Source organism: Arvicola amphibius, chromosome 1 (assembly GCF_903992535.2).
Source record: "Arvicola amphibius chromosome 1, mArvAmp1.2, whole genome shotgun sequence".
NCBI lineage: Eukaryota > Metazoa > Chordata > Mammalia > Rodentia > Cricetidae > Arvicola > Arvicola amphibius.
In genome coordinates, this window is record NC_052047.1 from 187,291,449 (window position 1) to 187,316,744 (window position 25,296).

At 44.6% G+C, this 25,296-nt stretch overlaps 1 protein-coding gene across 3 annotated transcripts in view; it reads right to left on the reverse strand.

The window, feature by feature from the left end:
• Stn1 (STN1 subunit of CST complex) overlaps positions 1-16,982 on the reverse strand; it is a 39,354-nt gene extending 22,372 nt beyond the window's left edge. Inside the window, exons 1-3 of one of the 3 annotated variants that reach the window (XM_038317602.1) lie at positions 16,736-16,982; positions 16,097-16,287; positions 3,049-3,144 (exon numbers count right to left, since the gene is read on the reverse strand). In XM_038317602.1, coding sequence (XP_038173530.1) covers positions 3,049-3,144; positions 16,097-16,250 — 250 coding nt within the window. In that variant the 5' untranslated portion in view covers positions 16,251-16,287; positions 16,736-16,982. Of the gene's footprint in view, positions 1-3,048; positions 3,145-16,096; positions 16,288-16,699 lie in introns of all 3 variants that reach the window. The other 2 variants (XM_038317595.2, XM_038317591.2) reach the window with 2 other exon arrangements.
• Positions 16,983-25,296: the final 8,314 nt, after the last annotated feature.

Here is a 25,296-nt window from a genome sequence, read left to right on the forward strand (position 1 = left end):
TATAAATCATATATATATATATACATATATATACATATATATATTTTAAATTGTATTTCAAGAGAAATGATTTTAAGATATTAAATGTTAGTAGCAGAATCTTTTGAAGTATGGAGAAAGACACCTACAATCAGTGTGAACATTAACTTGATGTGGGATTTCCCTCTGTATGTTGTGAATACCATTGGTTAATAAAGAACTGCTTTGAGTCTATAGCAGAGCAGGGCAGAACAGAGGCAGGTGGGGAAAACTAAACTGAATGCAGAGAGAAAGGAGGCAGAGTCAGAGAGAAGCCACGGAGCCTCTGCTGGAAACAGACACGATGAAATTTTGCTGGGAAGCCACAGCCATGTGGTGATACACAGATTAATGGAGATGGGTTAAATTCAGATGTAAGAGTTAGCCAATAAGAAGTTAGAGCTAATGAGCCAAGCAGTGTTTTAAATAATACAGTTTCTGTATGATTATTTCCGGGCTAAGTAGCCAAGAACCAACTAATGGCCTCCTTCCAACATTAACTGTTAGATAAATTTCAAAAACAAAAAGAAGCAGGGTTTTACTCTGTAGCTGGCTTGGACTCACTACATAGCCCCAGCTGGTCTCAGACTTATAGCAATCCTTTGCCTCAGCTGCATGAGTGCGGGGATTACAGGCGGGAACCACAGCAGCTGGCTGAAAATGTTTATTTATATTGGAAGCAAGACCGATAGCAAGTGAGTGAACATTTGTTCTAGAGGATGTGAGGTTATCCTGACCTACCCTGAGCCTCTCTAGAGCCACATCAGAGCTTAAATTGCTGCCAGGGGTTCTGTGTTCTACGGGTACTGCCACCAAACCCCGACTTCTCCGGCTTGTAACTTCTCATGTAGCATGGCTCCTGAGGCCTGCTGCTGCCGAGTGACCTAGAAGAGGGGACGCATTGCAAAGCTACACCACATCCTTCCCCAGTGTGCTACAGGATGAGTCAGTGTGGGTAGAGACGCCACAGGACATGCCTGCAGGAAGTCAGAGTGCCCAAGGAGAGCCATGCTGGGCCGGTGGACTGCAGGGAGAAAAGTGGCTCTCGGCTTCAACTAGCCACCCAAGAACTGAAGCGCCAAAGCCTTCTGCTCTTAATTACTTCCACATTGCTGTTTTCCTGCAGCCCACAGATGTGTCATGCTCTCACAACACCCACTTGAGGAAAAGGCTGCTTAGGGAAGAACCAAACCTAGCACCTTAAATGTTTCTGTAGTGCAGGAGTTAAGTGAATCCCTTTATGTCACAAGCCTAAAGCAGACCCAATTCTCAAGCCAGAACTGAAATCCCCACCAGTTTCATATATCTGATCTGAAAATATCAACCCCAGATGACTCGGGTCAGGGGAGCCTGGAGAAACGCGGCGATGTGGGCGAGAAAAGCTATGTGAGCTCTATACAGACAACAGCGCACACTGGGGCCATTAGCCATCGAAAGGGCTCACGAGCCTCTCCAAAGAGAACCTAAGAGAGTTGAGTCATAGTTTTCTCAGCCACAAAATGAAAATACTTGTTCTTCCTATTTCTAAACAAAATGGGGAGAATAATAAGAAATGATGAATGTAAAAAGTGCTTTGTAACTGAAAGACATGATGATGTCATCCCAGGGGCTTGGAGAGAAATACTGTATTGTACTACGGACAATGCACTTGCCCACAGCTGGGTATACTGTAGGAGGGTAGCACCTGCTTGCTGAGTTGTCTTGGTGAGTGTCAGGAGGGGGATGCCTGGCAAGATTTAAAACACACACACACACACAGAGAGAGAGAGAGAGAAAGAGAGAGAGAGAGAGAGAGAGAGAGAGAGAGAGAGAGAGAGAGAGAGAGAGAGAGAGAGAGAGAGAGAGAACTCGCAGAGGGAGAGATTTCATCTCAAACACGTTCTCTGATAAGCACAAGGACCTCACCGTCCTTGTGCGTGTTGGAGATGGTAGATGTTGGAGAGATGCAACGATACTGACAATGTCAATCAAACATTCTTGGACACAAAGTTCAACATGTACAGCAAGAAAGCAATCCACAGGCAATGCCACAAAAGGGGATGATGTCAATCAGAGTAAAGGGCTGCGAATCAAATCACGCTTCCCTCCAAACATCTACCACGTCCTCTTAGGTCTGAGCATGTTGGAGTTGCTCAGCGAATGTGACGATGTGACACATTAAGATGCTTGCATTGGGGTTGAAGAGATGGCTCAGGAGTTCCAAGTCCTTCCTGCTCTCCAGGGGAGCAGAATTGGGTCCCAGCTCCCAGCAACCACACTGGGTGGCTCACAGCTTCTAACCCCAACTTGTTGTGGGGGAGGTGGAAATCTGACACCCTCTTCTTGCCTCCTCAGGCACCTGGACTCACATACACCCAAACACACACTCACACACATATACAAATAATTAAAAGTAAAATCTTTTAGAAAAAGGTATTTACATTACCACTTTCGTGCCCCCACCCCTGCTGCAAGACACACTACACTAAAGCAGGTGCTAGCAATTCTTTGGTGTCCAAATCCAGAGGCCCTGTTTTAGCTTTCGTCAGGAGGATCAGGCCAAGTCCAAGAACAGATAATCATATCTTGAGTGAAAAACAGGGTTTTCTTCTCTAACTTCCCTGACTGTTCTGAATATAAATCTTTTAAAAATGATTTTTACCCTCTTCTAAATAGGTCTATTTTTACATTTACTGGGCCTCTTTTCAAAGGGATCGCTTGCTCTAAACACAGTCCTGCCCTTAGCTCTGCACAGCTATGTTCCAGGTGTCAGGTGTCTTCTCCGACCACCAGTGACCCTACACTGCTGTATTTCAATTCTTCCGCCTCCTCTCTCCCCAGCAGCCGCACCTGGCAGCTTCACCAGTTTCCGTCTTACCTGTGGCCTCATTTACTTCGCCCAGACACGGAACTCTTAAGAGCCTCTCCACAGAGCGCTCGGGTTTGTGAGGCCCCTGGCTGCTTGCAAACATGAGGACTGCTCAAACTTCAACTTTCAGCTGAGTTGGGGACTAACTATATAAACTCTGTTTCAGAGGCGATTGCTCTTACCTGCATAGCTGTAGAAAGCATCCTTTTCTCTCATGCCAACGACAGTTCCCATGATATCCACCCGTCTTATTGGATGGCCGTTGTAAAAATATATACCTAAAAGTCAAGAGGAAGCAGTTCAGATAACACAACCACATTTTCTTGCAGTAAATGTCTCTTGGGCATAGGGTGTCACAAGTCAGTGGCATGCTGTGTGTCCAAATTCCAGCCTTAAGAGTCAATCCTGGGCACATGACAGGCTCCAAGAAGTAAAGTGGTCTTTCCAAGAGCAGAAACAGAAAACTAGGCTCTTGAGAGCCTGAACTAGAGCAACAGGGAAAAGCAGGGTCACCCACTCAGGCTGGTTAATTCCCTTTCCACTGTGAATAGGAATTGTGCTTCGTTGACTAAGGCTCACAGGACCGGAGCATAGCTATCACCAGACGGCATCAGCACACCGTTACATCTGAGTGACTAGAAAGGAAGCCATGGCTTTTTTCAAAAAAGTTTTTTAGATTTATTTATTTTACATGTATGAATGTTTTGCCTGCATGCATGTGGTACACTGTTGGATCCCCGGGAACTGGGGTATGGATGGTTGTAAGCCACCATGTGGGTGCTGGGACTCAAATCGGATCTCTGCAAGAGGAACGACTTTTAACCTCTAAGCCCCCTCTCCAGCCCCATGGTTTTAACCAGAACTTTTCTAAGAAACGAGTCATCGCTTCTACGAACCAGTGAGGAGAAGATCACTGCCCACCGGGGCTAGCTGACCACAGCTCAAGAACTTCTTAAAAACACTGCAAAACCCAGCTGTCCAGATGCGGGGAGACAAGCTTCCGCCAGCGGCAGAGACCTGAGAGGGGCGCTGCCCACCGACACCCAGCAGCTTTTCTCCCCAGGCCTAGAGCACAGACCTGGGGCCTTTTAGAAGTCACAAGCTCCTATTTCCAGCTTTCATTCCCAGGGCTCCCTGGCAGCTTCAAAGCCTCCAAATCCTACTCAAGCTTCCCCTGTGGAGCTCTGCACATACCTGTCACACTCACTGGCTCCCAAGGAGTAGCCTCTCTGCTTCCCCAACCTCCATAGTGCCTGATTCTTCACTTTCAGATGCAAATGACATATACACGTTCATTTTCATTTATTCTATTTTTGAAGGCAGTGCATTATTTTTTAAAGAATTATTGTTGTTGTTGGTTGTATTTATATGTGTGGATGTGGATGAGGATACCCAGAGAAGAGGGTGTCACATTCCTCAGAGAGTGAAGTTAGAGGCAGTGGGCAACTGGGGTGCTAGGGGCCAAATCTGAATTCTCTGAAAGAGCAGCCAGGCCGTCTCTCCACGTCTGCGTTTTCAAATGGCCTTTCCCTTTGTAAGTAAACAGATGGGTTGTAAACAAAGAAGCCACGATTGCTTCAGGTATTTGTGTGTTACAGCTAAGAGGAGAAAGGTTTCCTGGCAGCTGGGAGCCAAGGAATACTACGAAGTCACATTGCACAACAAACCTCACACAAGAGATGCATTGGGAGGGAAAAACCAGGAGGGTTAGCCACCTCTGCTCTGATGAAGAAGCAGCAGAGAACTGATACGGGTTTCTTGGGGAAAGATGGTGAGCTTTCCAGAATGGCCTGATCTTGGGCAAGCTCAGGGACTGGTGGATTCTGTGACTTGATCTAGGGTTTTTTTTTTCCCTGTGGGGTGGGGTCTAACTCTCCAGCTTCGAGGGGTAGGACCTAGCTTTTTAGCAGCGGAGGAGTTCACAATTTGGGCCACTCTTTCCTCCCATCACAGCAGGTCAGAACCTCTGGATTTCATCTGTTAGGAGATTATGGCTTGACCTTTTCACTGACCACTACTGACAAGCAGTTCTCTGAATTCCTTGAAGACAGGCTCATGGGAATGGGCTGACTGGACAAGCTGCTCTTGAGCCTGTCTGCCAGAGGCACACTAGGAAAGTGGGTGTGGCTTAGAGAAAGAAGCACAGCAAACTCAACCCAGAGCTGGCACCTCTTTTTTTTGGGGGGGGGGGCGCGGGGTTTGTACTCTAAAGATGAATTGGTGGATGGGAGTCTATCCTTAGGGCAACCTAGAAGGGCTGAAGCTGATGTTGGCAAGGCCCCATGAAGGAAGGAGCCCAGGTGACAGTGTCACCCCTGAAAGAGAGCTGCTCCCGTTCACAAACGCCTGGGCTGACGGGACATGACATGGACTACGTCAACAGCTGGAATATTCTGACCTTTAAGATGGGGAGAGAGGCTGGACAGAAGTCTCTGTTTCCAAGGCAGTAAGACTAGACTAATGCACAAGCCAGCGTCCCCAGGTCACCAATCCTCATGCGACAAACGACCATCTGGCATCAGTAAAAATCCGAATAGGTTTTCACTTGAGAATACACTACACCTCCTTGAATAAGGATAAATATGAACCTCATAACTGTCTACCTTGGGGACTAACACATTGCTCGCTTTCAAGAGCAGTCACTTGAGGTTGAAAAAAACCCTTCTAGTCCCCGAAGGACTCCACTCCGGCAGAAGCATCAACAGAACAATAGAGGGCTACAAAAAACAAACAAAGAACAGATGGTTTGCATTGGGGGTGAGGAAGGGAACTCTGAGGAAACTCAATGAGGAAGCAAACACATGCTTAAAACCACAGAAGAAACTTCTCAAAGCATATTAAGACATGAACCACAGAGTAAGAAGTTAGGCCTCTACAAGATGGCTTACAACACGAGAAAGGAAGAGACCCACTTCCTTCCACCACAGAGAGCTCGCTTCTGCAGCTAATGGGCTCTAGGAGGCTGCGCTTGTCCACTGAGGAGGAAAGAAGCAAAAAACTCAATGAGCTAAGAGAAGAACCTGATCAAGCAGAGATGCACTGGTTTACCCCAGCCTCAGGTTCCAGCCTTTTCCCGTACCCAGAGGCCTAGGCGCTCCAGGATATCTGTGCTACACCCAAGAGCTCCTGTGTGCTCAGACTCTCAAGAAGAGGAAGCCAAACTGTGAGGGTTAGAGTGCCAAGGTCCTTGGCAAATTTGGTTTAGATTTTAAGCCACTGTCCACAAACATCACAAACCCCAGGAAATACTGCCTGTTCTCTCTCTTTAAAAAGCATTTTCATAAGTCATTTGGTGGTGGCCCCACACCTTTAATTCCAGCACTTGGGAGGCAGAAGCAGGTAGATCTGTGAGTTCAAGGCCAGCCCTGGTTTTTATAGAGTGAGTCCCGAACAGCTAAGTCTACACAGAGAAACCCTGTTTTCACCCCTCCCCCCAAAAAAGTACTCAAGAAACAAAATCAGAAACGTTCAAAGCCAAGGCTGGTCTAAATGAGTGAGTATCAACCAGGTCAGGCAGGGTTACATAGGGAAATTCTATCTTACAGGGAGGGTATCTGCACCCCCAAGCAAAGAGGGTTTGTGTTTGTGGTTTTGAGACAGGGTTTGTCTTGTAGCTTTAGAATCTGTCCTGGAACTCGCTCTGCAGACCAGGCTGGCCTCAAACTCACAGAGATCCATCTGCCTCTGCCCTCCCGAGTGCTGGAATTAAGGCATGCATCACCCACCACCCTGGGACAAGCAAGTTTTTAATGCATAGAACAAATGAGCAACAAATTAAACCACCCACCTAAATATACACCTTTCACCATTTCCCACCAGCCAAACCAAAGTTCAGATTTATGGAGATGATATCTTACAAGGCAAACCAAACGGTAGCCAGTTTGGGTTTTCACAGTTTAGGGCACTCTCTCCTAGCCTCAAGCTCTGTGGGAATCCGCTGTCTGGCTTGTTACAAAGCTGCTTCTGTTGCCTCCTTCAGCTTTGATAATTAGCTACAACTCAGGAGGGTGTACTACTTCATGATCACAATTTTATAGCAAAAGCCACAAATCAGAGTCAGCCAAATAAAGAAAGAACAGAGGAAGGTGTGGAGGGTTCAGAGACTCCGGGACACCTCACCCTCTACACAGTATACTTAACTAACCAGGGAGCCTCATATCAAGTCTAAACATCAGGTTATAGTGGGTTTTTCATTGTCTGGGTACGACTGATTCACTGTCACATGGAGATGAATGGAATGACCTCAAACCTCCTGGGGTGGGGGGGGTCAGGCTGATAGGGTCTCACTTTGATTTCCAGCCCTCCATTCATAAGGTTGAGAATAGGTAGGTTCATTCTTCAACTAGCAGCCCAAGATAACACTTTCATCGGAAAAACTAAGGTGTGGGCCGCCACCTCCAGTAACAATGACACTCCTACACTCAGGAAATTCCAAAGACTGAGCTTCTGTGCCAGGACCAAGGACAAAGGGCAAGCAAATTCATGAATACAGAACACTTTTGTTTCCCGTTTGTTCTTGTTATTGCTGTTGTTTTAACCTTCGCTATTTTGTTGTAGATATTCTTTGTCATTAAATATTTCTAAATTTTATGGAGTCACAGGCGTTTTGTTTGCTTGTTTTAAATTTGGTTTATTTATTTATTTATTATTTTTTGGCCTTGAACCCACATTGATCTGCAACCTCTCAAGTGCTGGGATAGAGGCACACATCACACCCTTCTTGTCTTGATTTTAGAACCGACCGGTGTCTTCTGTAGCAGACCAAGCTAGCCTTGAATATAGTTGAGAAGTGATGACCCTGAACTCTTGATCTTCAAGCCTCCACCTCCTGAGGGCTGGAATTACAACTGTGTGTCACACCTGACTCACAGTATTCTCTTTATGGTAAACCAAGTCAAGTCCAGACCTAGAACAGCGTGGGGTTTCCTACTTTCGTGGAAACCAACAGCATAGCATAGTTAGTCTTTCTCTGTCCCTCCAGCCAGCTCCCAAATCATGACATGGAGACTTATTTTTAATTATGAAATCTTGGTCGATAGCTTAGGCTTGTTTCTAACTAGCTCTTATAATGTAAATTAACCCGTTTCTATGAATTTACATGATGCCACGAGGCTCACAGCCTGTTATCTCATCTCCTAAATGTGAAACTTCCTCTGAAGGAAGAAGGGTGGGTCATGAGGACCCTCCACCCTTCTTCTTCCAAGCATCTTCTGTGCCCAGAATCCTGCCTAGTTATTAGCTGTTCAGCTTTTACTAAACCAGTCAGAGTGACATACCTTCACAGTGTACAAAAAGATTATTCAACAGCATAATCTAATGAAAACCATTCTAAACTATGATGCCTGCTTCATCCATGAGATTCCCTCTTACAAATGGACATCTGAAGCAGTCTCCCAGAGAGGGTAGAGTCCTAAGGTGGCAGCAACTGGATTCCTTAACCCACCATTCATATCCTTGCTCACAGCCAAGCGTTAACCCCCTGAGATGCCCTGCCACATGCTGGCTCACTCACAGATCTTTAAGCAATGCTGGCATTTGGTGTGAATTAATTTCTTCCCAAGAGGATGAGTTATAAAGACACCGGATAATTCTGGCGAAAACTCTGGAGGAGGCTGGCTGCCTTCCAAGTGGAGGAAAATTCACAGAAGCAAGTTCAACAAAAAGTAGGAAAGTGAAGATGTGGTGGAAAAAAACTGTACAAAAGGCTTAAGAAGGCCATGCACGCAGAACAAACCGCGGTAAAACTCGTCTCATTCAAACTGTAACTCAGACCTTCATTCGGAAGGTCCTTGATTGGAAAGTGTCACAAATAGCAGGGACTTAACCAAACATCTCAGCCAGCACAGTTGTAAACTCCTGTAGTACCACCGTCACTTAACTATTTTAATGTGTATGTTAAATGTTTAGAGCACGACAATTAGCTAAGAACCAGTACTCTAATTTTAAAAGCTGTGGCTGGGGAGATGGTATGGTAGCAAGAGCCTGCACACGGTGCAATGGTCTGAGTTCTGCCCACAGAGAAGCCCGGCTTGTCTCCATATACTTGTAACCCATGTAGGGGACCTAGCAGAGATTCAAAATGACTCTTTCGAGTTTTACTGGCCAGCCAAGCCTATCTGAATTGATATGTTCCAGGTTCAGCAAAGTCTCTGCCTTAAAAAATAAAGGTGGCCAGCAATGGTGGCTGCATGCCTTTAATCCCAGCACTTTGGGAGGCAGAGGCAGCAGATCTCTGAGTTAAAGGCCAGTCTGGTTTACAGAGCGAGTTCTAGGACAGCCAGGGCTGCACAGAAGAGACCCTGTCTCAAACAACTGCTCCAAAAAGTGGGGGTTGGAGAAATGGCTCAGTGGTTAAGAGCACTGACTGCTCTTCCAGAGGAACTTATATGGTAGCTCACAACCATCTGTAACTCCAGTTCCAGGGAATCCCAATTCTGCCCTCTGAGGGTACTGCACACACATGGTTCACAGACAAAATACCCATACACATAAAATAAAAATAAAATACATTAAAAATCCAATTTAGAAAGTAAAATATCTGAGCGTGGGCAGCACAGCCAGGCCCCGGGCCAGGGAGGGGAGTGTAAACAGCAGTGGCGGCTTCCAGAGGCGATAGCAAGAAGTTCTTCTGGGCATCCCTGTCACAGCCAGCCTGCAGTGCCAGTCTCTGTACGCAATACCCAGCCACAGCATGACCTACGGTGCATCAGAAGAGCCTGCACCTAGAGGAGTGGCCACTTGAGCCTTAGGCCCCCCTGCATCTCGAAGAGCAATAACCGGAGGCAGCTCTGCCCTGCCTCCAACCAGAGGAGCAATCAACGGAGCCATCGCCCCCAACTACACCAACTGCAGAAGCGAGAGGCCCCTGAAGAACAGGCATCCACCTTAAAGAAGAAATGATAAAACTTTCCACTTAAGGAATGGAGGGAAAGACAAACAAAAATTGGAAGAAATAAACAATCCCTTAAAGAAAACCAAGAAAAAGCAATCAAACAGGTGAAGGCAACAAACGGTTCAAGACTTAAAAACTGAAATAGAGGCAATTAAAAAACACACACAACAAAACTGAAGGAATTCTGGAAATGGAAAATCTGAGTAAACCAATTAGGATCTATAACACAAGTATAAACAGCAGAATACAAGAGATAAAAAAGAGAAGCTCAGGCATGGAAGACACGAGAGAGGTAACCGATTCATTGGTTAAAGAAAATGTTAAATCTAACAACTTCTTAACATAAACATCAGGAAATCTGGGGACACCATGAAAAGACTGAATAATAGAAGAAGGAGAAGTACAGCTGAAGGCACGAAAATATATTCAACAAAATCGTAGAATAAAACTTTCTGAAACCTAGGGAAGAACAAGTCCTATGAAAGTACAAGAAGCTTACAGAACACCAAAAAGACTGGACCAAAAAAGAAAAATCCCTTCATCACATAATAATCAAAACACTAAACATACAGAATAAGAAAAGAATATTAAGAGCTGCAAAGGAAGAAGGCCAAGTAACATATAAAGGCAGACCATCAGAATTACACCTGACTTCTCAATGGAAACAATGAAAGCCAGACATCCTGAACAGGCATCATAAAGACACTAAGAGACTGTGGATGCCAGCCCAAACTGCTATACCCAGCAAAGCTTTCAATCACCATAGACAGAGAAAACAAGATATCCCATGACAAAACCAGATTTAAACAGTGCCTATCAGCTAATCCACCCCTACAGAAAGCATTAGATGGAAAACTCCAACCCAAGGAAGTCAGTTATACACACATACACACACACACACACACACACACACACAAACAGAAAAAAAAACAGGCAAAAAGATAACCCACACCAGCAAATCCCAAGAAGGGAAACGTACACACAATACCACCACCACCAAAACAAAATAATAGGAACTAGCATCATTGATATTAATATCCCTTAATATCAATGGACTCAGTTCACCTTAAAAAGACACAGGCTAACAGAATGAATACGAAAAAAGAATTCGACCTGCTGCATACAAAACACACCTCAACTCCAAAGATATTTTTACCTTAGTGTAAAGGGTTGGGAAAGGTTTTCAATCTAAGAAACAAGCTGGTGCAGCTATCTAATATCTAACAAAATAAACTTCAAACTAAAAGAAATCAAAAGAGATGGAGGACATTCATATTTGCTTGCAGGAAAAATCCATCAAGATGAAGTTCTCAATTCTGAACATCTATGCCCCAAATACAAGGGCAACCCACATTTGTAAAAGAAACATTACTTAAGCTTAAATCACACTTCAAGCCCAACCACTAATAGTGGGAGGCTTCAACACCTGCTTTCATCACTGGACAGGTCTGCCAGACAGAAACAGAGTCATTTAACAGAGAAATAAAGGCACTAACAGATGTTATGACTCAAATGGGCTTAATAGATATCTATAGAACATGCCACCCAAACACAAAAGAATATACCTTCTTCTCAGTACCTCATGGAACCTTCTCTAAAAAATTGATCACATACTTGGTAACAAAGCAAACCTCAACATATATATATATATATATGAATAAACCCTGTATCTTAACAGATCACCATGGCTTAAAATTAGAATTCAATACCACTAATTGCAGAAAACCCACAAACTCATGGAAATTGAACAATGTTCAACTGAATCACTACTAGGTCAAGGAAGAAAGAAAAAAAGAAATTAAAGACGTCCTAAAATTCAATGAAAACGACCGCACAACATGCCTAAATCTATGGGACACTATGAAAGCAGTGTTTAGGGGAAAGTTCATAGCACTAAATGCCCACAGAAAGAAGCTGGAGAAATCCCACACTAGTGAGTTAACAGCACACTTGAAAGCCCTAGAACAAAAAGAAGCAACTCACCCAGGAGTAATAGATGGCTAGAAATAATCAATTGAGGGGATGAAATCAATAAATAGAAACAAAGAGGACAATACATGAGACAAAGAGTTTGTTCTTTGAGAAAATCAACAGATATAGACAAATCTTTATCCAAACTAACCAAAGGCAAAGAGAGAGAAACATCCAAAGTTAACAAAATCAGAAATGAAAAGGGGGACAATGAAGAAATTTAGAGAGTCATCAGGTCATACTTTAAAAAATCTGTACTCCATTAAATTGAAAAATGTAAAAGAATGGACAATTTTCTGAATAGTACCACATACCAAATTAAATCAAGACAGATAGAGCTAATTAATAAACCTATTACTGCAAGGAAACAGAACAGTCATCAAAGTCTCCCAACCAAAAAAGGGCCAGGTGGTTTCAGTGCAGAATTATACCCGAATTTCAAAAAATACTGATACTTCTCAAATTGTCCAAACAACAGAAAACAGAAAGAAAGAATATTGCTTGAACTGATACTCAAACAAAACAAAGATGCAACTAAGAAAAGAGATTACAGACCAATCACCCTCATGAACATTGATGCAAAAATACTCAATAAAATACTGGCAAACTGAATCCAAGAACACAGCAGAAAAATCATCCACCATGACCAAGTAAGCTTCATCCCAGAGATGCAGGGATGGTTCAATATATGAAAATCTGTCAATGTAATCTACCATATAAACAAACTGAAAGAAGAAAACACATGATCATCTCATCAGATGCTGAAAGATCTATGACAAAATACAACGCCCTTTATGATAAAGGTCTTGGAGAGAACAGGGACACAAGGAACATACCTAAACATAAAAAGGGCAATATACAGCAAGCCAAGAGCCAACATCAAACTAAATGGAGAGAAACTCAAAGCAATCCCATTGAAATTAGGAACAAGATGTCCACTCTCTCCATATCTACTCAGTATAGTACTTGAAGTTCTAGCTAGAGCAAAAAGACCACAAAAGAAGATCAAGAGGATACAAAATGGGAAGGAAGAGAAGTTAAACTTTCACTATTTGCTGATGATATGATAGTATATATAAGTAACACCAAAAATTCAACCAGGGAACTCCTACATCTGATAAACACCTTCAGTAATAATAAACTAAAAAAAAAAATCTGTAGCCCACCTACATACAAATGATAAATGGGCTGAGAAAGAAATCAAAGAAACATCACTGTTGTGGCACAATGGTCTTGTACTTCGTAAAGATTTGTTACTTGTATTTTAATAAATGCTGATTGGCCAGTAGCCAGGCAGGAAGTATAGGCAGGGCAACCAGGCAGGAAGTACAGGCTGAGTGACGAGAACAGGAGAATTCTGGAAAGAGGAAAGAGTCAGTCTGCAGTTGTGACCCAGACACAGAAGAAGCAAGATGAGAATCCCTTGCTGACAAAGATACCAAGCCACATGGCTAACATAGACAAGAATAATGGGTTAATGTAAGATGTAAGAATTAGCTAATAAGAAGCCTAAGCTAATAAACCAACCAGTTTATAATTAATGTAGGCCTCTTGTGTGTTTATTTAGGACTGAGAATGGCTGCAGGGCCAGGTGGGACAGAAACCTCAGTCAACACATCACCCTTTACAATAGCCACAAATAATATAAAATATCTTGGAGTAACTCTAACCAAACAAGTGAAAAACCTGTATGACAAGAAGAAAACATTAGAAAATGGAAAGATCTCCTATGCTCTTACATAGGTAGGATTAACATAGTAAAAATGGCAATCTTACGAAAAGCAATCTATAGATTCAATGCAATACCTATCAAAATTCCAGCAAAATTCTTCACAGAATAATACTGAACTTCATACGGAAAAACAAAAAACCCAGGATAACCAAAACAATCCTGTGCAATAAAGGAACTTCTGGAGGCATCACCATCCCTGACTTCAAACTCTACTATGGAGCTACAGTTAGGAAAACAGCTTGGTATTGGCATAAAAACAGACGGGAGGACCAATGGAATAGAATCGAAGACCTGGATAGCAATTCACACACCTACAAACAGCTGATTTTTGACAAAGAAGTTAAAATTATAAAATGAAGAAAGGAAAATATATTCAACAAATAGTGTTGGTATAACTAGATGACGACATGCAGAAGAATGAAAATAGATCCATATCTGTCGCCATGCACAAAACTCAAGTCCAAATGGATCAAAGACCTCAACATAAAAACAACCACACTGAGCCTCACAGAAGAGAAAGTGGGAAGTAGGAAGTACACTTGAATGCACTGGCACAGGAGACCAATTCCTAAATATAATGCCAGTAGCACAGACACTGAGAACAACAATTAATAAATGGAACCTCATAAAACTGAGAAACTTCTATAAAGCAAAGGACATGGTCAAAAAGACAAAATGGCAGCCTACAGAATGGGAAAAGATCTTCTTCACCAACCACACAGAAGACTGATATCCAAATTATACAAAAAACTCATGAAACCAGACATCAAAAGAACAAATAATCAAATAAAAAAAGTACAGACCTAAGCAGAGAACTCTCAACAGAGGAATCTCAAATAGCTGAAAGACAATTAAGGAAATGTTCAAGTTCCTTAGCCATCAGAGAAATGCAAATCAAAACAACTCCGAGATACCATCTTATACCTGTCATAATGCCCAAGATCAAAAATATTGATGATGGCTTATGCTGGAGAGGATACGGAGTAAGGGGAACACTCCTGCATTGCTGGTGGGAATGCAAACTTGTACAGCCCCTTTGGATATCAGTATGGCGATTTCTCAGAAAGTTAGGAATCAATTTACCTCAAAATCCAGCAATACCACTTTTGGGAATATACCAAAAGGATGCTCAATCATACCACAAGGACATTTGCTCAACTATGTTCATAGCAGTATTATTCCTAATAGTAAAAATCCGGAAACAACCTAGATGCCCCTCAACTGAAGAATGGATAAAGAAAATGTGGCACATTTACATAATGGAGTACTACTCAGTGGTAAAAAATGACATTTTGAAATTTGCAGGCAAATGGACAGAACTAGAAAAAAAACCACAGTGAGATAATTGAGACCCATAAAGACAAATATAATATGCCTTAAGATCAGAGAAGCAAAGCAGCCAAACCACTAGAGAGCTCTTATCTCTAAGAAATCTTCAAACTGAAAGAGAGTGCGTTCCTGTCTTATCCTGCCTTATATTCCTCTCTAGTGCTGGGATTAAAGGCGTGTACCACCACTGCCCAGCCTTATGGCTAACTAGTGTGGCTGCTGGGATTAAAGGCAGGTACCACCACTGCCTGGCCTGTATGACTGACTAGTATGGCTGTTTTGTGTTCTGATCTTCAGGCAAGCTTTATTTATTAAAATACTGGTGAACTATCACTACATACTCTCTCATACGTAGATATTAGACATAAAACAAAAGATGAACAGCCTACAGTCCACAACCCCAGAGAACCTGGACAACAAAGAGGACCCTAAGAGAGAGACATACACGGATCCACCTAGGAAGGAGAAAAATAGAAGCTCTCCTGAGTAAATTGGGAGCATGGGGGGTAGGGGGTAAGGTGGAAGGGGAGAGGGGAGGAAGGAAGGGGAGTGGGGAAAGAATGTATAGCTCAATAAAAAAATAAAAAGTAAAAAAGTAAAAAAATCCAGGCAAGATGTCTAGAGGCACACCCAGACATGTATTTACACACACAGGCACATACTTGCACACACAATGCTTTACTCCTTTCGCTGGTCTCAAGGGCCCACCTACTGCAGACAGATGCTGTTGCTGCACTTGGACAAGCCAGGTGATGTCCTTCCGCCCAGGAGTTTCCATTATACTGACTGAGATGAACTCAAACCAAAACCAACCCCACATTCTATGAAGAGGACACCCAAGCTCTGAAGAAAGTGGGTCACATCCCCAGAGAGGTAAGAACTGTAGCAAGCTAACCCTGACTAGTTCAGTGATCTGTCCACTCAAGAGCAGGCCCAAAGAAAAGAACCTAAGTATACTTTATTTTTTATTGAGAAAAGATCTTATGTAACCCGTGTTGGATTTGAACCCCTGATCAGAGCTCCTTCCACCTATCAAATGTTGGGATTACTTACATCGGCCTTGAAACAGAGGGACCTCAGTGCAAAGGTTGCGCCCCCAAATTTTTATTTAACTTAAAAAATTTAGGTTGTTCTTTAATTTGCAGAAAAATCACAGAAATGAACTCCTTCAAGGGTTGAGGCTTGATATCTTTCAGACCTCAGCAAGGCTCTTCCAGAGCCTTAAGGCCCCAGTTTTCTGTATCTTTGGGGAAACTGAGCTGGTGGGTCAGTACAGGGGCATCCATTAGTGTGACTGGCCACATACCTGGCACTTGCTGGGATTCCTTCATCTCCAGGATATCTCTGATGTAGAGTTTTGCAAAGGCTAGAAACACAGGATCCAAACCCCAAAAGAGGGACGGGATCTCCTCTTCCCTTGAACTGGATTCACACTGCATCAAGAGGCTGGGTTGCGGCATCCCCTAACCCTGAGAAGCACGCTTCAGAGCCAAGGCTCTATAAGAGACATAAAAATAAGTTTTCAGGGTGTTCAATGAGGGTGAGGATTTTCCAGAAGTTTTAGGAAGGTAAAACAGGACTTTGGCACCCCGTCAAACTCTATGCCTTGCGGGTGAAAAAAGTGGCCTTGTGTGAGGCTCATTCCCACGAAATACCAACTCAGAACCAGTCAAACACCAAAGTTTCTTTCCATAGAAAGCCTCGGCTAGCCCAGGCTGGCCTTAATCTAGCTGTGTAGTTGAGGATAACCTTGAACTACTGATCCTCCGGCTTCCTCCTCCAGTGCTGGGAGTACAGGCGTGCAGACTCGCCTGCTTTATGCAGTGCTGGGAATTAAACGCAGGGTTTCGTGCACGCTAGGCAAGTGCCCTCTACAGCAGAGCTACAACCTCAGAGCCTAAGCACTCACTCTTCACTTTGGGGATAACCATCCACACAGGCGTACCCCAAAAAGAGCTTTAACAAATGAGTCCGGAGAGTAATGGCGCCCGTGTGGCCGAGGATTTGGGGTCCTGGAGGTGGGTCTATTCACGCTTCGACCTTTAACCTTCCAGGAAGAACGGAGGAAAGGAAAAGGAAACAAAATCCGTGCAGTTTGCAGCCCTTCCCAGAGCAGGAGCAGTTGGACAAGATTGCGCCACAGTTCCGGTTACGAAAAGGAACGAAGGGCGGTCGTATCACTGCGCAGCCGGCGCACTTCCTTCCCGCCACCGGTGCCGAGATACCGCCAGCCCCTCCGCTGAGCCCCTCCCGCTGAGGCCACGCCCCCGACGTCTGCTGAACGGCCACGCCCACCGCTGCGCATAGGCTCCGCCCACGCAGTCTTTCAGGTCCGAGCCCAGCGCAGGCTCTCCTGTGGCCTCGGCGCTGTCTTCTGGACTGACTGACTAATCCGGGAGTTTCTGGAGCCAGTCCAGGAATTCCTGCAACTCAAATCCCGCCTTCCATGTCAACGTTTGTCACTCTGATTTCCTATGACAGTTCCTAGGAATTGGGTCGGGATCAAACTTTTTTTTTTAAATTAGAGCAGGGGGTTGTCCTGACTTATTAAGCCAACAAACAACAAAATGAAGCAATGGAGTATTTTACATGTTTCTTCACACCTGGTAAATGATCCGCTGACACGCCGTTGGGTGTCCTCGCTTGCAGATGTTAGAATTTAAACTTGAGACCAGAGTGGATGTGAGGTCTTGTCTCTAACGGAAACCATTCCTACAAGGCAGAATACGGTTTGTCTCCTTTCCACTTCCGTAAGGTTCAGTCCAGGATGTTGTACATTTAATAACTCTTGAGAGCCTGGCGTTTTTGCAAACCATGACCACCTTGATGGAGCCCTGTCCACAGCGGTTTTGCTCCTATAAATAAAGAAGCTGTGTCACCACAACGCAGGAAATGGTGAGAGTTCTTCCTAACTCCTAGGGACTGTGACACGACACAGGGGGAGGGCAGGCCACTCACTCCAAGGGCAAAAGAGGCAGGTGGCCAAAGAGATCATTGCTAAACTATCAGAGAAAGAACTTCATGGGTTGGAATGGAAACTGTGTGTCATTAGAACCACGGCATCCAGTTACCACCCTGGCCACAGAAGGAGTTGAAAAACACAGTAGCTCCCAGAGTCCATGGCACTACTGGGTCTGTGGAGTTTAAGATCTGTTCAAAACCCTCTCTACTAGTACAGGCTCTCCCCAAGGAAACACAGCCGGTAGGACTGAGGCTCCCAGTTTACCTGTCAGGTAGAGACAGACAGGTTGGGTGACATTTTCCAGACAGCACGCGTCTGTTCTAGGGTGGGACCGGAGAAGAAAAGAGCTCTTAGATGTGCTCAGAACACGAGGTGTTTTCAGGAATGACTCTTAGGGCTATCAGGGACAGAGTGCTGGGTAAGAGCTGTTGGGGACTGGGTTTACTGCCAACCTCAGGGAGGGCCACACCCAGTGGTAGAAATAGAAGCAGATTCCCCTGCTGTCATCTTTTACAGAGATGGAAGGACACTTTGGAGGGGAGTGCACCTCTTGATCTGAGCCCCAAACCTTCGGAGTACCGGTGGTAAAGAAGCTGAAGGTGGGACGTGGAGTAGGATTTTCCATTGCAGAACCACAGTGAGTGATTTAGGGAAGCTTTGTAAAGATTCCAGGCTCCCAGGAATCGTCAGTGGGTGCTCCCGGAGTCATCAGCCTTGCAGGCCCCAGCACAGCACCTTACAACACCCCAAAGCAGACATTTAAAAAGTTAGTGCTAGGGACCCTTTCTTTTGACTTCTTGGTGTGAAACAACTTTAGTTTTATAGACATTGCTTTGAAAGATCATATCATTCTCTCCTGAAAGTGAAGATTCTAGCATTCTTGAAAATGGTGAGTTTGAACTGTCTGTCTCAAAAAACCTGAAAGCTCAAACTAGCCTGCTTTAACTGTGATTCTCAAGTAGAGCAGGGTTTCCTCTACTTGCCTGTGATTTTCTCTTTGGAGTTCATAGTTGATCAAGATTTTTCTTCTTGATCAAACCCTAATCAGGCTCCTCTCAGCTAGGCCTCAACCTTGGCCTATAAAGATCTGAACAAATGCTAGCAAGATTCACAACAGCCCAAGGTGGCATTCTAGTGCCCAGTTCCCCTTAAAATGCCCGAGAAAATCCAGACTGCAGAAGAGTTGTTTGTTCTAGCTGACACAACCCCAGGGAGCCATCTCCCAGCCTCTGTGGGAGGCCAGGAGCCTGAATACCACGGGCAACAGTTCTGATTAGTTTCACGTGGGCTACACTCCCTTCACACTTCACACTTGGTTAAAATTTCACTCCTGAAGCCTGGGTTCCTTTCCTCAGTCCCTACTCCCTCATGTTCTCTAAACAAAACAAAACACACGTGCGCATGCGTGCGCAGGCACACACACACACACACACACACATACACACACACACACACACACACACCTGAATGAACCCCGCTTTTTCTTCCTGTCAGTGGTTATTGAATACATTTCTGCTTTCACTGTTTCCACTAATGTCACACCATGTTTATCTTTGCTACAATAAAGACAACTTACCCTGAGGGCATCTTCAGTTTCTCAGCATCCCTGAAGCTCTCTCTGTATGCTTTGGCGCTGGGTGTGGAAGAATACTAAGCATGTCACTGGAGCAAACGGGGTGATGCATGAGATAGTAACTAAAGTCAGGGCTGGGGTGTACCTCTGTGGCAGCGCGTTCCTCTAGCTGCTAGGGAATAGCATACCCAACATCCTGGGTTTAATAGGCAGCACCAGAAGACAAAAACAAAATCCTCCCAAACAATAACAAAAACAAGAAGCCAACCTGTGGCTTCGGAGTGTGTGGCCTGGGTTATAACTGCTCTGTGAGTCATGGGAGGCTGGTGGAGGGGGCTCATTCAATGAGATAATGCGGTATAGTGGCAGAAGAAAGGAAGCACGAAACATATGAGCAACCATTATTTGTGTTCACGGTGGAGGCAGCATGCAAACCGGGCTTTTTAAAATGGAGGAGCTGTTCATTCCTTTATTTATGAAACCTATTTCTGAAGGTTCTATCAAGGACTGTACCAGACACAGGGAAGGAAGGAGACAGGGTGGGGGTGGGGAATAAGACAAGCCCTCATGGAGCTTGTTTCAGAAGAGACCAGAGAAAAGACGGTGGACAAAGGAACATGAATAAAATAAGTACGGTGGTCACTGCTTAGGAGGACATAAGAAGTGTGTGTGTGTGTGCCTCATGTATACAGTCTATTTTCATCAGATAAGATGACGGGGTCTGGGGCTGGGACCTGCAAGATAAGGGGTCAGTAGCATCAAGTACTAAGAGCTTTCAGGGGCCATAGTCAGTACAAGGGGCAGGGCTGTAAAGGACTTCCTTGTTCGTTCTAGGAACAGGAAAGAGTGAGGGAGCGAGGTAGCTACTCCCTAGGAGGCAGGCAGAAAGCAGGGTCCAGAGGAGCTGGTAGATAGCTCAGGGCAATGCAGGTTTGTGGGCAATTAACACATCAGCCGGCCCGGCTGGAAAGGACAGGGAGGCCAAGGGTTGAGCCAGGTTCTGAAAGCTTGGATAAACTTCTAGTTTTACTTCCTGTAAACGATGCAATGGTGTTGCTTTTGATCAGAGGGATCATGATGTTAGTTAAAATACCAGGGCCATCATTGAGAGCTCAACAGGTAAGGAAGGTGCTTGCCTGACAACCTAAGTTCAATCTCCAGGGCCCAGCCAGAAGCTGACCTTTGACTCACAGGCACAGCCCCACCTTCTCCTAAATAAATAAATGTAAGACCAAACAAAAAAGCTAAGACCATCTGCCACATTCGGCACACTACAAAAATATGTATGCACAAAGTGTTCTTTACCCAATGCACTGAATTAATCCTGAAATTTGTATATTAGGGCTATCCACCAATTGATGGTGAAGGAGCTAAAATAAGATACTGGGGGACCTATTTCAGTGGTTTCAACTACGTCACCTATTCTACTCCCTTTCCCTGTGAGTTCTGAGCGCTCCTTCTCCCTCCCCCCTCTCCTTCTTCCTCTCTCCTTCTTTCTCTTTCCCTTTCTCTTCCTCTCCCTCTCTACTTCTCTCTCTCTCCTTACCTTCCTCTCTTCCACCCTCCTCTCTCCCTCCTTCTATTTCTATTTCCCCCTTCTTTTCCTCTCTCCTTCCCTCCCTTCTCCCTCTCCCTCTTTTCTTCCCCCTCTCTTTCCCCCTCCCTCTTCTTCTCTCCCTCCCTTTCTCCTTTTCCCTTTTCTCCCTCTTCCCAATCTCTTCCTCCCTCTCTCCCTCAACGCCCCCCCCTTTCTAGCTTATATCCACTTTGAGAAAAGGCTTCTCTGAAGACCTCCACCCCTTTAATTTCTGCCCTGTGGCTCACAGCCTCCATTCAGAGCTAAGCTCCTTGAAGGAATTCTGGGCACTCCCTACTACACTTCCTGACGGTGGCTGTCCATTCCAACGCACAATGATCTGACTCTCTAAACTCAAACAGACCCGGTCCAGCCCACCACTCCACTGAAACTGCTCTCCTAAGGTTAGCAATCATAAAAAACAAACACACAAACAAACAAACAAAACTAAAAGAAGGTTAGCAATTTTTTCAACTTTATTCAAATTCTCAAATGCAAAGGCTCTTCTCCTTATCATTCCCACTGTAGCTATGTTTTTTCCCTAGCATTGGATGTTGAGTTCTCTCCTAACCCTTCGGCTTCCGGGGTGCGTCCTTTCTGATTTCCCTTGGATCTCCTGTTGCTTTGCTTTGTTCTTGTCTTCTGTTGATCTCTTACAGCAGCCTGCCTGCCTCACCCTGTGCACACTGAGAAGCCTCATTCAGATCCAGAACTCAACCGCTCGGGTACTACAGTGACTCTGCTCTTTACACCCCGCTCTTCCTGAGCCCCACATGTCATGTCAACTTCAGTGGACTCTCCTAGTACCTCAGCCTTGCCCTGCAACTGCTTCCTACCCCACTCTCTTTCTCTCCACCCTACCAAGGTGAATGCCAGCCTCATCTGCCAATTTGGTAAGAAACCAGGGAGACATCAAGGGCAGGCACCTCACCCTCTATCACTCTGAGATGCAATTTGTCTTTTTTTTTTTTTTTTTTTTTTTTTTTTTGTTTTTCAAGACAGGGTTTCTCTGCAGCTTTTTTAGAGCCTGTCCTGGACCTAGCTCTTGTAGACCAGGCTGGCCTCGAACTCACAGAGATCCGCCTGCCTCTGCCTCCCGAGTGCTGGGATTAAAGGCGTGCGCCACCACGGCCCGGCTCTGAGATGCAATTTGTCACAGACCCATCAATTCTGCTTGTATGTTCTCCACCCTAGCTCTCTCTTTTTCAGTGATCATATGGAATGCTGACATTCCTGGTCGGACTAGCTCCTGTACCTCCAGCCTTTCCTGCCTCCCTTCCATCGTCTGTGCTATACCACAGATGCTCTTCATAAAGTGCAGGTTAGACAAGGTTAGTTCCTTGTTTAAAATCTCTCAGAGGCTTTATGTGGCTGGCCGAAGTTTCTCATTGTCCGCATTTCATGCCGGTCTCTCGCAGCCTGGTCAGGACGGCCTTCTCTAGACCCATCTCCCACAGATCATGGCTATGCCACACTGCAGCTAGCATCTCCACATGCTGGTGAGGAGTGGACTCCAAACTCAGTGCCCACTGGGAACATCTGAGAGAGGAGCAGAGGGGGCAGAGTTTGAGTGCCACTGGATTAAACTGGGGGAACACACTGAAGGCATTTGGAACATACAATTTCTGGACTATCTCAATCTGCCTTTTGCCCCTCCCCTTCTGTCTGAGATGTCAATCACATATGAGCTCTAAAAATAACTGTTCTACATGTACAGGGGATACAGAAAAAAAAAGCCAAACCTGTTATATGCTTGGCATATAGCAGGCATAGAAAGGCTCTGCTGAGCCAAGCACACAAACACCCGATCGCTGTGTCAAATGAAGTGTATCTTGGCAGCACGGGGTGGAGACCTGAGTTATACAATCAGGGGACAGTAACTCTATTCTCACTTCTTTTAGTGACCTGGCCTGTCACTAAAGTGTGCCTCAGTTTCACCTCCCATAGTTTGAGCTTCGCTGTTTTGTGCATAAACACGTTCTATCTTCTTGATATATTAACACTTAGCAGTATGAAATGCTCCCCATTTTGTCTCTAATGAGATGACTTATCTTAAAGTTCATTTTGGGGGATAGAGAGATGGTCTTAGAGGGTAAGACTGCTAGATGCACAAGTGTGAGGACCCGAGTTCAAATCCCTGGCACCCATAAAAATGCTGAGCATGGCTGCATGCGCCTGTAACATTTTATCTTCTGCATGGTTTCCCACAGTTTTAAACGTTGAAAAGAACATCAAGGATAAAAAAAATAGGAATTTTTTTGTTTGTGTTTTTTTCCTCCTTGGCCATTTGAGGATTCACCTCCATTATGAATGCTGCAGTGTTGTCTAGACCAGCAACCTGATGCCCACCAGAGGAAAGACGTAGATGTCCTTCAACCTGGGGCAGCAACAGCCCATAGGACAGGACTCTGGAAGAGACCAACCAAAATACCAGATGTCATCTCTGTGTGTGGATTCAGAACCCACTTTGGTTGTGGCAAGATAATCGGCTTTGGCAGGGTTTAGGATTCCTTGAATTATGCCAAGAAAAATAAGCCCAAACACAGACTTGCAAGACATAGTTCTATAAAAAGAGAAAGAGTTTAGAAAACACTGCAAAGAGGCAAGAACAGGATAAAGAAGGCGGGGTCGTTGGTGGGTGGAGGGACCTGCGACGGGCCATGACTTCATCTGCGGTGACATTTCTAAGCAGAGGACTAATAACCTGGGCAGTTTTAACAAAAACAGAGCTTTGTTGTTGTTGCTTTTTGTTTTTCAAGACAGGGTTTCTCTGCGTAACTTTGGAGCCTGTCCTGGAACTCTCTCTATAGCTGAGGTTGGCCTCTAACTCACAGATAGTACCCACCTCTGCCTCCTGAGTGCTGGAATTAAAGGTGTGTTCCACCACACCCAGCCAAAAAGAGATTTTTAAACATTACATCCCAGGACAATGCTGAGCCTGGCTTGGTGGTGGGTTGTGGTAATTTGAAAGAAAATGACCCCCAAAGGGAGTGTTACCACCAGGAGGTGTGGCCTTGTTGGAGGAAGTGTGTCACTGTGAGGGTGGGCTTTGAGGCTCAGTGTGACTGTCAGTTGACTTCCGGTTGCATGCAAGATGGGACTCTCAGCTCCAGTACCATGTCTGCCTGCATGCCACCATGCTCCCCATCATGATAATAGACCGAGCCCCTGAAACCGTAAGCAAGCCTCCCAATTAAATGTTTCCTTTATAATAGTTGCCGTGGTCATGAGGTCTCTTCAAAGCAATAAAAACCCCCACTAAGACATGTGTGAATTTATATGACGATCCCCTGTGTTCTACGTTATGCCTGATCAGTTGAGGCTCACACTGCATTTTGCCAAGGGTAAAGGGCCCCATTGTTACCGGCAGTTTATGAATGGGTTCCACGAACACCCCCTCTCCTGGTAAAATTAAAGAGGGCTCTGTGCCAGCGCTGGCAGCACTACCACTGCCCTCTAAGTTACCAGCTATAGTGAACTTACCTGGTGGGAAGTACCTGATTCTTCTTATATTTATCTTACTATGTTACCACACATATTAGAAAGCATTTGGAGCTGGGTAAACACTAGGCTTTGAAAAAATTGGATAAATAATCATGATGACAGGCCAGAATAAAGAGATAAAGGAAAATTTCGAAAGAGAAATCAGAACTTAACTTTTCAGGCAAGGCGCTGACAAAAGGCTTGCGCTTTTGGCCAAATGAATCATGCGTGGGCACAACCTGCAGGAGTCAGTTGCCTCCTTCACCATGCGAGTCTAGGGACTTAACTCAGGTGGCTAGGCCTAACAGCAACAACCTTTCCCTGCTAAGCCTAGCAATATATTATGTTTCAATAAAAAAATTTTAACTTATATCCTTAGTATCTGAAGTTGAGTTTTTAATTTATCTTTGTTATTTTTAATGACGTATATATGTGTTTGCCCATGTGTACAGATGTGCACTTCAGTACAGTTCACGGGGAGGTCAGAAGCATAGGATCCCCTTGGAGCTGGAAGGTTGTTAGCCACCAGATGTGGGTGCTGGGACTTGAACTCTGGTCCTCTGGAAGAGTAGTCCTGGTTCTTAACTGCTGAGCCATCTCTCCAGGCCCTGAAGTTGCATTTTAAGTTGAGAGAAAATAAAAAGTGAACGTGTTACATGAGTAAGACCCCGCATTTTGTGTTATTGTCACTGAGTGGAGTAGATCGTTTTCACGGTAACATAATCCAAAAGAAGAGATGTAGCTCCGTGCAGTACTTACCTTTACTGTTTGACAGGTGCCGTGGGCTCAGACAATTGTTATGCCATATGCCTTAGCATCTTGCTGGACAACTGAATAGAATTTTGTATTTCTTATCACTTTATAGTTCTCCCAGGACTGCTTCCAATCAAAGAAAAAAATTAATTCCCAAAT